Raw genomic sequence first — 12,899 nt, forward strand, 5'->3', positions numbered from 1 at the left:
TGATCTTTAAAGGCTTAATTGCTACCAATAAAGCATTACTTAAAACTTCAGACACCCTTTAATATTGTAAGTGTGTTTTATTAGCAAGTGGTTTCATGTTTAACAGCATATGGCACTTCGCTTCTTTCCACTGAAACATTACACCTACAGACTGGAGGTCATGAGAGGCAAAGCAGCACAGGAACTATTGATTTACCACACTGTATTAAATATGTACACCTGTACGCATCAGGGGTCTCACAGAAACACCAACCTGTTCAGGAAAATGTCAAAAACCAAAAGAAAATCCATGCACAACTTCCTGATAGTGAAGTCTTGCATGTGCATGAATCACCCTGGTGACTGTTTTTGACATTTTAGCTGTCTGTCACACTGTAACCTCACAGGAATCTGCGGTGTCTTCAGCAGCGTCACACCTCAGCTGAGATACACCATTTGGAAAGCTGGAGATGATAGAAGCAAAATGTATATTGTGTTTTTATTGATTAATGTTATTTGTTTTGAACTGATGGGCTTGGTGATCTCAGTGAGATCAGACAGAGCTTGCAGTTACAGGTGCTGTCATCACACCCATATTAACAACACTCTATGTTTTGAATATCCATCTCTTCTTTTTTCCATTTCTTGTGTCTGTGCCCCTGTGATCACCAAGCCTCTGCGCTCAATCATTGGCGTTCACAGCCACAGGACATATTCCATCTCTGGCATTAACTGTGGCAAGCATTAAGATGCAGAGAACTGATAATGTTTCTTTATCTACTCCCCTCTCTCTTCACCATACAAATGAAGACACTGATTAACTTAAACACTTGAGTCTTTTCTTTTTCCTTTTTTTTTGTTCTAGCCCTGTTGTTCCTCCTCGGAACAAATTGAATTAGAATGAGCTAAGAGCCACAATTGACTTTACTATCCGAGTGAGAGAGAGAGTGCGAGGCGGGGGGGAGAAATAGAGTCAGAGGGAAAATAAAGAGCGCCGCGGAGAGGGTGTGACCGAGTCAAAGAGGGGTGAGGAGTTCGAGCAACTCCACGCACCGGCACTCCCACCAGTGATGTCACGCACAGACAGTGGGAGTGCTGGTGTTAGATTACAGCTTGTGTTTACTCTGTGGCTTTCCTTTTATGAAAACCTTGTACTAAATATAATTACTTTGCTGGGTTGTAAACTTTTCCACTGATCTAACTGTACCTATGTGGGCTGAGCGTAGGCTTGTGTGTGTTTGTTTTTAAATAGATTTGAGCTGGAAACATATTTTTAATGGCCCAGTTTGGATTTGGATAATTCACGTGAAGCATAATGGGCGATTTACAAAAAAATAAAGTACCAATAAGACTCAAATGGTTTCCTGTGATCGTAACTTTTTCTGGCACTTTATTATCTGATATAACACAAAAATACTCGAGTAGCCAGGAAAGATTAAAAAACATCGCCTGATTTTGATGAGCCACATCTCTGACTTTCTTTTTTTATCCCTTTTGTGCAGAGTGCTCACAGAACTGGTGTCAAAGATGAGGGACATGCAGATGGATAAGACAGAACTGGGGTGCCTTCGAGCTATAGTCCTTTTCAACCCAGGTAACTATAAAAATATGTGAGCTTGCATTTGCTGTGGCTGTTGAAAGAAGCTGTAAATTGGGTGTTTTCAACAATGTGTGGGTTTAAAAGAGCATGTTCTCCAGAACGCAGTTTTTATTCAAGTTTCAGTTTTACTTTGAACCAAAACGATCAAATGACAATCAGAAAACAGCACATCGGGTAATTCTCTTGGAGCTGCTGTAGGAGGGGAAAGTGAAAAGTATCTTAACTGAGTGTAATTTAAGTTTAACCCCCTGAAACCTGGACAGGTTGACCTGATTATTTTCAAGAACACAAGAAGGCAATATGCAACTTTACAAGAAATGACCACCAGAATTAGCTATATTTTTTAATAAATAAATTTATTTTTTAATAAGATTTAATAAATCAGCTATTATTAAAAAATAAAAGTAAAAGTAACAAAATTTTAAATGTATGATTATAATAAATATATATGTAGTTCTTTTAAAATACTTTTCTAGTTTTTTTGGTTTGTTTGTTTTACAGTTTTCTAATAATTCTCTCTCTCTCTTTTATCAGGCCATTTTTCTTGTCATTGTTTGCTAATTTCTTGCAGTCTGTGGATTTTCAACAAAAAAGAAAATCAGAACAATTTGCTAAGGTGTTAAAAGTTTAATCGAAGCATCTGAATGCTGCACAAGAAAAAATGTGTCAGTTCAGGTTTCAGAGGGTTAAAATATTAGCTGAAAGCTACATTTCAAGCACCCAGAACACTGTTTACAAATTTCCAATGTGTGATTGTTCTCTCAGAGCAGTTGTTCAGTAGTGTTTTTTGTTGGATACCATTATATTACAACATATTGCAGTGGAACTTTTTTTTAAGTTAAAGTGTATCTTTAATTCAGCAGATATTAACATTGCTAAAATAGAATATGGCCAATTAATATCTGTAGCTAGGTGATACTTCTCCTAAAATCTGTATTAAAGTATTCAATTCTCCTTCAGCATGCTTCACAGATGGCTGTAATATGTTGGTAGTTTCTTTATTGACGCAGCCGGAATTCGGTTACAGTCTATTCCAATGGCAACAACTTTTCACAGTGGGAAGGAAAGTATCAAAACATCCAGAGAAACCTCTTAAACCACCCCTGCAGCAAAATCCACTCTCTCCACTGCCCATCAGTATTTTAAGTATTTTGCAAACATTCATATTTTCAGCAAAATGTGGATAAATGCACCACTTTAAGTGGAGCTTCACAGCTCCAAAAGCAGGGTACAGAAGCAGTGTATCCAGCCATATGTTTGGAATGTGCTGAGCATATGGAGGGAGGAGAACTGTGCTGCAGAGAAAATAATAAAAATATGAAACCATTGGGATCCTTTGTAAATGATTAAATTCAATGTGATTTCTGGAGTGAGGAAACTATATATGTTTTACATCGACATTTCAAACCAAAGAGTTTGGATAGTGTTGGATTTTGGGCGGAGTATCCACTTGAAGTTTTGGGTTTGTGACTCAGCTTGACCTTGTTAATGTAACTTGAGGATTTGGAACTGGCTTTTGACTTGCTTGTGTTTTCTTTGAACTTGACTTTGGATTGCTCTTGAGAAAATGAGATGTGCTTCCACATCTGCACAGCACTGAGGGAGAGAGCCCAAAATATAAGCTGATACATTGCATATTTCATTGATGGATGTGTAAAAGGCAAACCAATGAATTCTTTACTTAATAATAATTGCTTTAATAATAATAATAATGGACTTTATTTGCATAGAGCTTTTATAACGAAGTGTACAAAGTGCTTCACAAAATGCATGAGAAAAAAAACACTAAAAATATAGTTTTATAGCTTTCTTAAAAAATATGTTTTAAGCAATGATTAAAAAACTGGTAATGCAATAACAAGCCTAATTGCCTCAGAAACGAATACCACAGCCTGGGGTCCCTGGTTGCAAAAGCCCCGGTCACCCTTGGTCACCAGCCTTGACCTTGGGACAACAAGTGAGAGTAGGCTTGAGGATTTCAGGTTACAACTCTGAGCCTAGAGAGTTAGAAGCTCAGTAATATAACTGGAGGCCAAACCATGTTGAGACTTAATAGTTGTGAAAAGAATCTTAAAATCAATCTGGAAGTTAACTGGCAATCAATGACTGGTGGTGAGAATTTGAGTAATATGGGACCTATAATTTGTCCCAGTTAAATTTCCATCAGCAGCGTTTTGCAATGGGTGAAGCCAAGCCACTGAACACATACAAAGGCACAGTGCATTGCAATAGTCCAGGTATTATAGGGCCAAGGTGTGAATAAGCCTTTCAAGTCAGGAAAAGACAAAGCTGATTTAAACTGGGTACTATTTCCAAAGGCCGAAGTAGGAGGATTTAGTGAAGTTGTTGACGTGGTTCAAAGTTCAGTTGAGAATGAAATGCAACACCAGGATTTCTGGCTGTAGATTTTATATTAGTTGCCAGTGTACCAATAAAGGGCTGTACTTTGCTTGTTTTGTCTTAGATTAGCTACAGATAATTACAAGTCATTCATGTCTTCATAGCAGTTAAGCATTCATTAAACCACCCAGCCAGAACAAACCAGCCAGAACCTTAACAAAGATTGGATACCCCATTAAAATTGAAAACAAAAGGGGACCAACGATAGATCCCTGTGGCACCCCACACATCAATGGAGCTGAAGATGAAAAACTACTGATGAAAACATTTTCTATTTATCTAGGGCTATGACTCAAACCATTTAAAAGCAGGCCTAGATATACCTACACACCGAATAAGTCTATTGATATGAATGTTATGATTGATAGTATCAAAAGCAGCACTGTGTTCGAGAAGCAATAAAATTGAACATTTCCAACCTTCAGCACCCATGAAAAAAATGTTTATGACACTAATGAGTGCAGTTTTGGTACTGTGTAATTCCCAAAATCCACTCTGAAATTTTTCAAAAATTATATTGTTTAACATCACCAAAAGTTGATACAACATCCTTCTGTGATGTTTTTATGGCATTTTGCTATATAAATCAGTCCAAAAAAGGTTCTCTTTAATTGAGGCCCATGTCTTGCCAAGGCATGTGTCACTCCTGCTATCAGTGTGCTGCTCTGTATTTAAACCTCATCCACATGGCACCAAAGTAAACTACACTAACCCATGAATCTGACCCAGGTTTTTCATGACTCAGTATGGGAGCCTCCCTCCATCCCTTTGGGGCCACTTTGGATGTGTTCACCCCAGTCACACTGATCCTCTGTGTTCCACATTTTGTTCAGACCACATCCAGGCCCACTGGCCCCAGTTCATGTCCCGGCCTGATTCCTTGTTAATTAGGGGTTCACAAGACTGTTTTGATGGAGAAAGCAAAGGGTGGGGGCGGTGGACAACAAGGCTAAAAAGGCCCTCAGTCCTTCCTTTCCCACGTTGTATGATCAAGTCCAGCCATTAACAACAACTGCTCATTCATTGTTGATCAATTGTGTAACGCTTTGTTCATTAGAAATGTTAATCAATGACGTATTTGTGTTGTTGGAGTCCACCAGTGAAGCTTAAATTAGCGCAGTCCTAATTGGACTAACCCAGAATGCTGTGACACATGTCCAAAATGAGCCTGCAAGGTTAAAACTCAACTTGTAAGTTAGTAAGGCTCAGCTTTCCATCAAAAACTACTGCAAGGTACCCTTGAGCAAGGCATTTTCTCAAGTTTTCATCAGCCAAAATTGACAGCATTTGTCAAACTTTAAGAATGTAAATAAAAAAAAAGTGGTTATACATGCTCATGAAACACTGTTCTTATTGTTTATAATTATTGTAGTAGGGTTACTGTTGATTTATAAATATATATATACATATTATTTCGTGTGTGTCTCTGCAGACTCTAAAGGTCTGTCCAACCCAAGTGAGGTAGAAGCTCTGAGAGAGAAAGTGTATGCATCTTTAGAGGCCTACTGCAAACAGAAGTACCCAGACCAGCCTGGCAGGTATGAATGCAAACACAAAAATGACTGCTCACCCCCACACTCTTCCTCATTTGCGCTCTCTTCATGCAAAATTGCTCCTTGCTCTCCTCAGGTGTTAAGGTTTAATAAATTACACATTATATGAATGAGAGAGGAAAGGAAACAGTAAAAGAATAGGGGAAAAAATTATTTTTCGTAGTCTATTTCGTATTTTTAAATTCATTTTTTTATCTGTTTATAACATGTTTCTCTTTAGTCTGTTAGCTGTTTGGATACCAGAAAAAGGTCTGCTGCAAGAACATTTCTGTATTCTTTAATTCTGTTATCTTTTTTTCCAGTTGCTTGTATAAGTGCTTCAAGTCTACAAATTCTTACAAGTGCTTAAACTAAATCAATCATTTTGGAAATTTTCTTCCTTGTTAAGAGAAAATGTGTGCTTGTCATTTAAAACTGAATTTGTTCATATGAGTAGCTCTTGCATGAAGCCCAATTTGTTGACACAGTGAATAAAAGTTTAAACATTTTTATTTGTATGTGTGATCCAAGCCGCTTGGAAAGATCATAAACTGTCCGCCAGCAGGCTTTTTAGGAACTATCAAAACAGTAGCAACAAAAAAACTGAGAATAGAATAACATAAAATTAAAGAAGTCTTCTGGAATATCATGAAACATTATATACGCTAAGATGACTAAGAACAGTATGTTGTATCCATCATTAGAAAACATTTTTAGCAGTAGAATATTATTTTTAGTTGCAATTCAAATAAAAGGTCTGCCGAAAATTTCTCTCTTGCCTCGGACATGCTTCTCGGGCACAGACTGGGAAGGCTATATATATATATATGTTTTTAATTTCATCTTTTCCATTGGACCTCGGATCAAATCTCATTCAGTCAATTTGAGTCCGGGGCCGTCATTTTGGGCCCCTGAAGAACTCGTCTGTATGACGTTGTCACAGGCATCAGTGGAGTAGTTTATTCTAAGATTGTTTTGCTTCAGGATCATCTCACCATCCCTCCCTCCTCTTGTCAGATGCACGTTGCTATTTTGGTCTTGCATCTAATTTTGATCTTGTGTTCTGACAGATTTGCTAAACTGTTGCTGCGGTTACCAGCGCTGCGTTCCATCGGCCTCAAGTGTCTGGAGCACTTGTTCTTCTTCAAGCTCATTGGCGACACGCCCATTGACACGTTCCTCATGGAGATGTTAGAAGCCCCGCATCAAATGACATAATAGCAGAGAGGGTTGAGCCCTCCTCACCCCCCCACCCCTCCCCCCTTACATCTCCCACCAGCTCTGGATTGGGAGCAGGGTCCTTTTTTTTAAAATCCCGTCTCCAGCAAAGGGACAGATCACGTGACGATTTTGGATGGAGAACCTCTCCCTTCCTCCCATCCCTCCCTACCCCCATCTCCCTTTGATGTGTTTCAAAACAATGAATTCATCATGTCTATGGGTCTGTTTTATACCCTGTAAAAATATATAAATAAGAAATATATATATATATATGAAAATCACACGGCAACACGAGTGACAACAGCGGACTGAATTAGGGTCGGACAGAGGACAAAAGATTTGAGCCATCATTTTCATCATTGCTTTTCCTACACCTTGACGAGCAAAAGCAAGAGATGATCAGGTTTTAACACCAACAGTTATGCTTGCAGGTATTTTGAAAAAAAAAAACGGCGGTGATGTCATATTCGGACACTCAGCGTTGTGATCGGGACAATCGTGGACTGGGAGAGCCTCGGGCTGTCTAGACTTGGACCTGAGCCTTCTCTCTCGCTCAGGACTGAATTTACCTTCGGGGAGGGACGGCAGGGGGACGATAACGTCTGCTTAAAAGGAACTTGTCTTGTTCTGCCTGACTCGACTGAACACGTCAGGTCTTGCACTAGCTGTTTTTGAAGTGAGAGCTTATTGGAGTGGGTTAACAAGACTGCAAGAGCTCCAAAACCTCAGGTCTCTGCCCCAGTTCCAACAAATACAACCATGTCTTACTCTATTAGCACTGTGCGATACCGGGGAGGGCGACGTTTTAGTTCACTAATCAACACTTCGGGTAATGTTAATCGATTGAACGAGAGTTGGGAGAGCTTGTTATGTACAATCTGTGCAGGCCCTCTGCACACCTGAAGATGCAGGCTGTTGTGAAGTAGCCACACATTAGCTTTATGCTACATGATGATCTGAACGGCTACCAGCAGGTGCAGGAACAACTTCTGTCATCCTCTTTCAAACGTTTGGCCCTTTTTGCAACCTCACAGATGATCACAGAAAACTTGGATGGCTTGAAAGTGAACGCACGGTCTCATTTGTGGGGAAATGTTGTTGTTTCGCAGGCCTCTGAGCTCCTTTTTCATCCCTTTTTCAACCTCTCTGCTTCTCATTTCATGTGAATTTCAGCACACCATTTACACCTCCACACTCAGAAATCCCTCCGCCTCCACGCGGCGGGTATTACAGTAGCTTTTTTCGAAACACCTCATATCTCTCTACCTGTACAGAAAGTTACAACCGTATACAGTATTGACATTATGTTCAGTTTTAACAGCAATGCACAATTACCTCTGTTTCCATCCCTCCGACCTTCAGTTCTTGATGCTCATTGAACCATTTACAGTATGCGGGAGAAGTGCTCGTCATCCTTGCAGCAGAGCCATTGTTTGTTTATTTGTTTGTTACTTGGCACTTAACCTCATGACAGCGGAGTCGGGTTCCTTAACAGAGAGCTGATGTTGATGTAATCAACCTCTGAGGTGGAACTTGGCCCAGGCCCATTCAGGGAAGCCTCAATTCTTTTCCTCCTCAGAGGGACACACACTTTCGCTCTCTCTGCACTTCTCTGGACAACCAAGTGTCATTCATGTTGAACTGAAATGTTAGCTATGTCCATGTTATGTATAAATATGCTTTATGCCCATATTCTGCTTTCTTTCCGCCTCCTATCCTTCTCTAAATGCTGCAGCTGCTGCAAATCTATGCATTGAGTGCATTTCCAAAGATTGTCCACAGGGTGGGTGCATGTTAGTATGGCTTATTTCGATTATTTTTCTGAACTATTCAGACATTTTATAGTCATTCCGTACTGGTTTATTCAGCTAACAGCTCTCACTCAAAAGTGTTTTATGGAACAGTGGAGCATAGCAGAGTGCAGGACATGCTCAATAATCGCTATTGCGGAGTGTGATAAAAGACAAGGACTTGAAAGCATAAATAAATTAATCAAGGATTGTCTCTCTATATCTGCTATCCACCACTATTCTGTCAACATCTTGACACTTTTTGGCCCTTGAAACAGAAACAAACTTGAGCACTGTGTTTTCATCATCATGTGAAAAACTTGATGATTAATGGTCTGAGGTGTATGGAGTCCTGAGTGTGCCACTTCAATAATTATTTCCCAGAGTTTAATTAAATTCATCAATTCATAATTTTAATTTAAAAAAAAATCTGCAGTTCAATTCTAATTCAAAAGCAAAATAGAAAAAAAACGTATTCTGTTTAATTCATTTGTTATTAATTGGATTTTAAAATTCATTAAAAAAATCACAATGAATTCGTCTCCAGGTTTAACTTTTACAGTTTCCATTTTGTGATTGCTTTCATTTGAAGAAACAGAGACTTATATTGTCTACCTGTTGACTTTTGATCCACCCTCTATACTAACGTTTTTAATGTTTTTTGTTGTTTTCATTTGCCCATATGTATGTGTCCATTATTCTGGCACTATCAGGACTCGATACAGTGTTGACACCAATGATACAAATGACCATGTGTCAGTTTTTCATCATGATTTGGTGGCCTCTACCAGGGGGTCAACTTTGTAAAATTAACATTTGTTAATCCACCTCTGTGAAACTGACCTCCAGGTGCCCAGAGATCTCTCAATTTATAAAGAAAAAGCAAAGAGTCAGTTCAGATGCCATCTCCTAAATGTCAAATGCTGGGCCCCAGCCACAGGCAGGACCACACCATTTACTTTCAGTCAGAGAGCAGTTTGGATTTAGACAGTTTGAGGAAAATGACGGCTATTTAAGAGCTGTGAGCTCCCTCTTGTGGAAGAGAAGCAGTGCTGCAACGTTACTTGAATTTTTCTACAAGTATTTAATCAGACTAAAAGACGGCACTTTCTCATCAGTGTTGGTTTGGATCAGACAACGTCTGTGTTTGTTCAAACCGAAAAAAAGAAGAAGAAGCAATAACATCAGTATGACCTATTGGCTTGTGATTTTATTATCTCCCAACAGTTTCAGTGAGGTGGCCTATTTTATTACAAACTATCCAGGTGACAGTATTGACTGCCCATTTGAGCTCAGTTTACAGTATTTATATTCTGAAAAATTACTTGTTTGTCTGTTGAAACAAAAACAAAACAAATCTTTATTTGTTTAGATGTAAGCATTATGGCAAAGAGAAGCTTTACTCTTTTTCTAAGACTGGGCGAAATCTGCGGATTTCTTTTTAGCAAAATCTTAATCAAGAAAAAAGAAGGTTAAGAAATTTAATTTTTGTTTTCAACTGGGTGACCCAACTTTAAAATTTTTATCCTCCTGCTCCCTAAAGTCTGATGTCTCCTCCTCTTAGTTTACTGTGATTGGTGACCGCTGGTCTCTTAAAGCCATAAACTGGATGATGTGAGCTCGCACTCCCCCTGCAGGAAATAGGCAGACAAGGATCTTCTTGACTAGATAAAGAAAGGATCTCCTACATGGAATGATCGCCTACATGAATGCTTTATAACATAAAGCTCTATTTTGTTAATATGTATATGTGTATATATTTATAAATATATATCGACAGATCTGTTCCTTGAGTATTTCCAGTATTGAAAGAGGGAGACAAGTCTTTCAGACCAAACTGTTCCGCACTCGACAACTCAGAGTTTAATGGTGTTTTTTTCACACATATCTGAGGGGTTTTTTTGCATTTCGACCGTGACTTTATAAAAATCAATCCTGATCAACCAGCAGAATCGCAGCAGCTCTAAAAAAAACCAGCTTCTCAGCAGTTTATGGGACTTCAAAAAAACCACGAAAGAGAAATAAAATAACAAAAAGGTTAAGACTTTAAACCCTCCAAAATGTATGTTGCTTGGCAATTGTATGTTCAAAACAGTGTAATCAGGAAAAGCTGAGCTTGTGACACAATCACTGCTTTCTTTGTTGCGTAGACGGTAAAATGTTCAAGTAAGAAAAAAAGAAAAGAAAAAAAACACTTGGAAAAAGATCTATTTTTGTACAAAGGTAATTTTATCCCTTGCTTGTGTACTCTGTTCTTTCCCTTTCTTCTGCGGGCTGTTGTATACGTTGTGGAAAAGCTTATTCAACGGGCAATTTTCAGATCGAAAATGTTAAGCTGCGAGGAATTGTTGGCTTTGGCACCTCAGTAACTGTGTCGCCTTTACTTTGCCATTTTTCAACCTGTCGCTGCAAGATGGGAATGTCTTCTTTCATTATATTTTTGTCGATTTTTAAGGAGATGGAATTTTGTCATCTGTTCTTTGTGGGTTGTTCTCTGATGTTCTATCTTTCATGGACAGAAAAAAAGGTTATTAAAAAAACTCAAAGTGAGCTTGACTGATGGTGATGATTCTGTGTAATATTCAAAGTGCATGTTAAAGAGAGTTCGGGTTTTTTGAGGCGGGGCTGTATGAGGCAAGTTTTCATAGACAGTATTTTTACACTGATTTTTCCCCTCATCAACCTACACTCAATACACCATAATGACAAAGCAGAACAGAATTTTGAGAAATTTTTGCAAATTAAAAAGATTGAAAAGAAAAAAAAAACTAAAATATCACATTGACATGAGTAGTCAGACCCTTTGCTATGACTCAGGTGCCTCCCAATTCTCTTGATCATCTTTGCAAGGTTTCCCCACCTTGATTGGAGTCCACCTGTGGTAAATTATGTTGATTGGACATTATTTGGAAAGGCACCCACCTGTCTATATAAGGTCACACAACTGACAATGCATATCAGAGCAAAACCAAGCCACAAGGTTGAAGGAACTGCCTGCAGAGCTCAGTGACAGGATTGTGTCCAGGCACAAATCTGGGGAAAGCTACAAAAAATTGCTGCAAAAAACTGCTGCATTGAAGGCCCCAAAGAGCACTGTGGCCTCCATAATACTTAAATGGAAGATGTTTGGAACAACACGGACTCTTCCTAGAGCTGGCCACCTGGCCAAACTGAGGAATCGGGGCAGGAGGGCCTGGAGAAGTCACCAAGAACCCGATGGACACTCTGGCTGAGCTCCAGAGATCCTGTGTGGAGATGGGACAACCATCACAATCCACTGATCTGGGCGTCATGGCAGAGTGGCCAGACAGAAGCCTCTCCTCACTACAAGACACATTAAAACCCACTTGGAGCTTACAAAAAAATGCACCTAAAGGACATTCAGACTGTGAGAAACAAGATTCTCTGGTCTGATGAAACCAGGATTGAATTGTCTGGCCCCAGTTCTAAGCGAAACCAGGCACTGCTCATCATCTGCCCAACACCATCCCAGCGGTGAAGCATGCTGGTTGCAACATCGTGCTTTGGGGTGAATTTCTGCAGCGGAGCAAAGCACAGAGAGATATCCTGAGTAAAAACCTGGTCCAGAGTGCTCAGGACATCAGACTGGACAAAAGGTTCACCTTCCAACGGGACAATGAGCCAAAGCACACAGCCAGGACAACCCAGGAGTGGCTTAGGGACAACTCTGTGAATGTTCTTGAGTGGTCCAGCCAGAACCCTGACTTAAACGCAGTCAAACATCTCTGGAGAGACCTGAAAATGGCTGTTTACCAACGGTTCCCATCCAACCTGACTGAGCTTGAGAGGGTCTGCAGAGAAGAATGGCAAAAAAAATCCCCAAATCAAGGTGAGCAAAGCTTGTTGTGTGATACCCAAGAAGACTCAATGCTTAGTGCTCAAATTTGTGCTGACCCACATTGTCCACAAATATTCCAAAAGAGGGTATATCAAGACTGAAAGCAACAGAATGAATGTTTCATGCAACATATAAACTTTTCACTGAAAATATTTGTTTTTCATGTGTAACCCCTTTGTAACCACCAACATTTTAATTCATAACAGTAATTTAATTGCATGTTTTTCTCTCTATAATTGTAACTGATTAGTTTCATTTATTTTGTTAGTCAACTTCTGTAGTTACTCCCCAACACTGCAAACAGCAGATGTCAGTCAGCACGCCACCAGTGTGATGAAGCAGGCTGGAGTCAGACTAGAAAGCTAAGCACAGTACTGCTGTGGATGGGAGCCAGCAAAAATAAAAATAAAAGTCCCACTTTCTATATCAGTTTAGGTGTATGCTACATTGAGAGTATTTTCTGCTGCTTACCTTTCCATCATACAGCCTGTTTTGATTTCCCCATTTGAATTTACTGT

General features: G+C 39.4%; 1 protein-coding gene across 4 annotated transcripts in view; it reads left to right on the forward strand.

Annotated features, from left to right (window-relative positions):
* Positions 1–11,133, forward strand: part of rxraa (retinoid X receptor, alpha a) — a 130,283-nt gene extending 119,150 nt beyond the window's left edge. For 3 of the 4 annotated variants that reach the window (XM_042508878.1, XM_042508877.1, XM_042508879.1), the window contains exons 9-11: positions 1,482–1,573; positions 5,412–5,517; positions 6,582–11,132. In XM_042508878.1, coding sequence (XP_042364812.1) covers positions 1,482–1,573; positions 5,412–5,517; positions 6,582–6,729 — 346 coding nt within the window. In that variant the 3' untranslated portion in view covers positions 6,730–11,132. Of the gene's footprint in view, positions 1–1,481; positions 1,574–5,411; positions 5,518–6,581 lie in introns of all 4 variants that reach the window. The other variant, XM_042508876.1, reaches the window with a different exon arrangement.
* The last annotated feature ends 1,766 nt before the right edge of the window (positions 11,134–12,899 follow it).

The sequence above is a fragment of the Plectropomus leopardus genome, chromosome 20, assembly GCF_008729295.1.
Source record: "Plectropomus leopardus isolate mb chromosome 20, YSFRI_Pleo_2.0, whole genome shotgun sequence".
Taxonomy (NCBI): Eukaryota; Metazoa; Chordata; class Actinopteri; order Perciformes; family Serranidae; genus Plectropomus; species Plectropomus leopardus.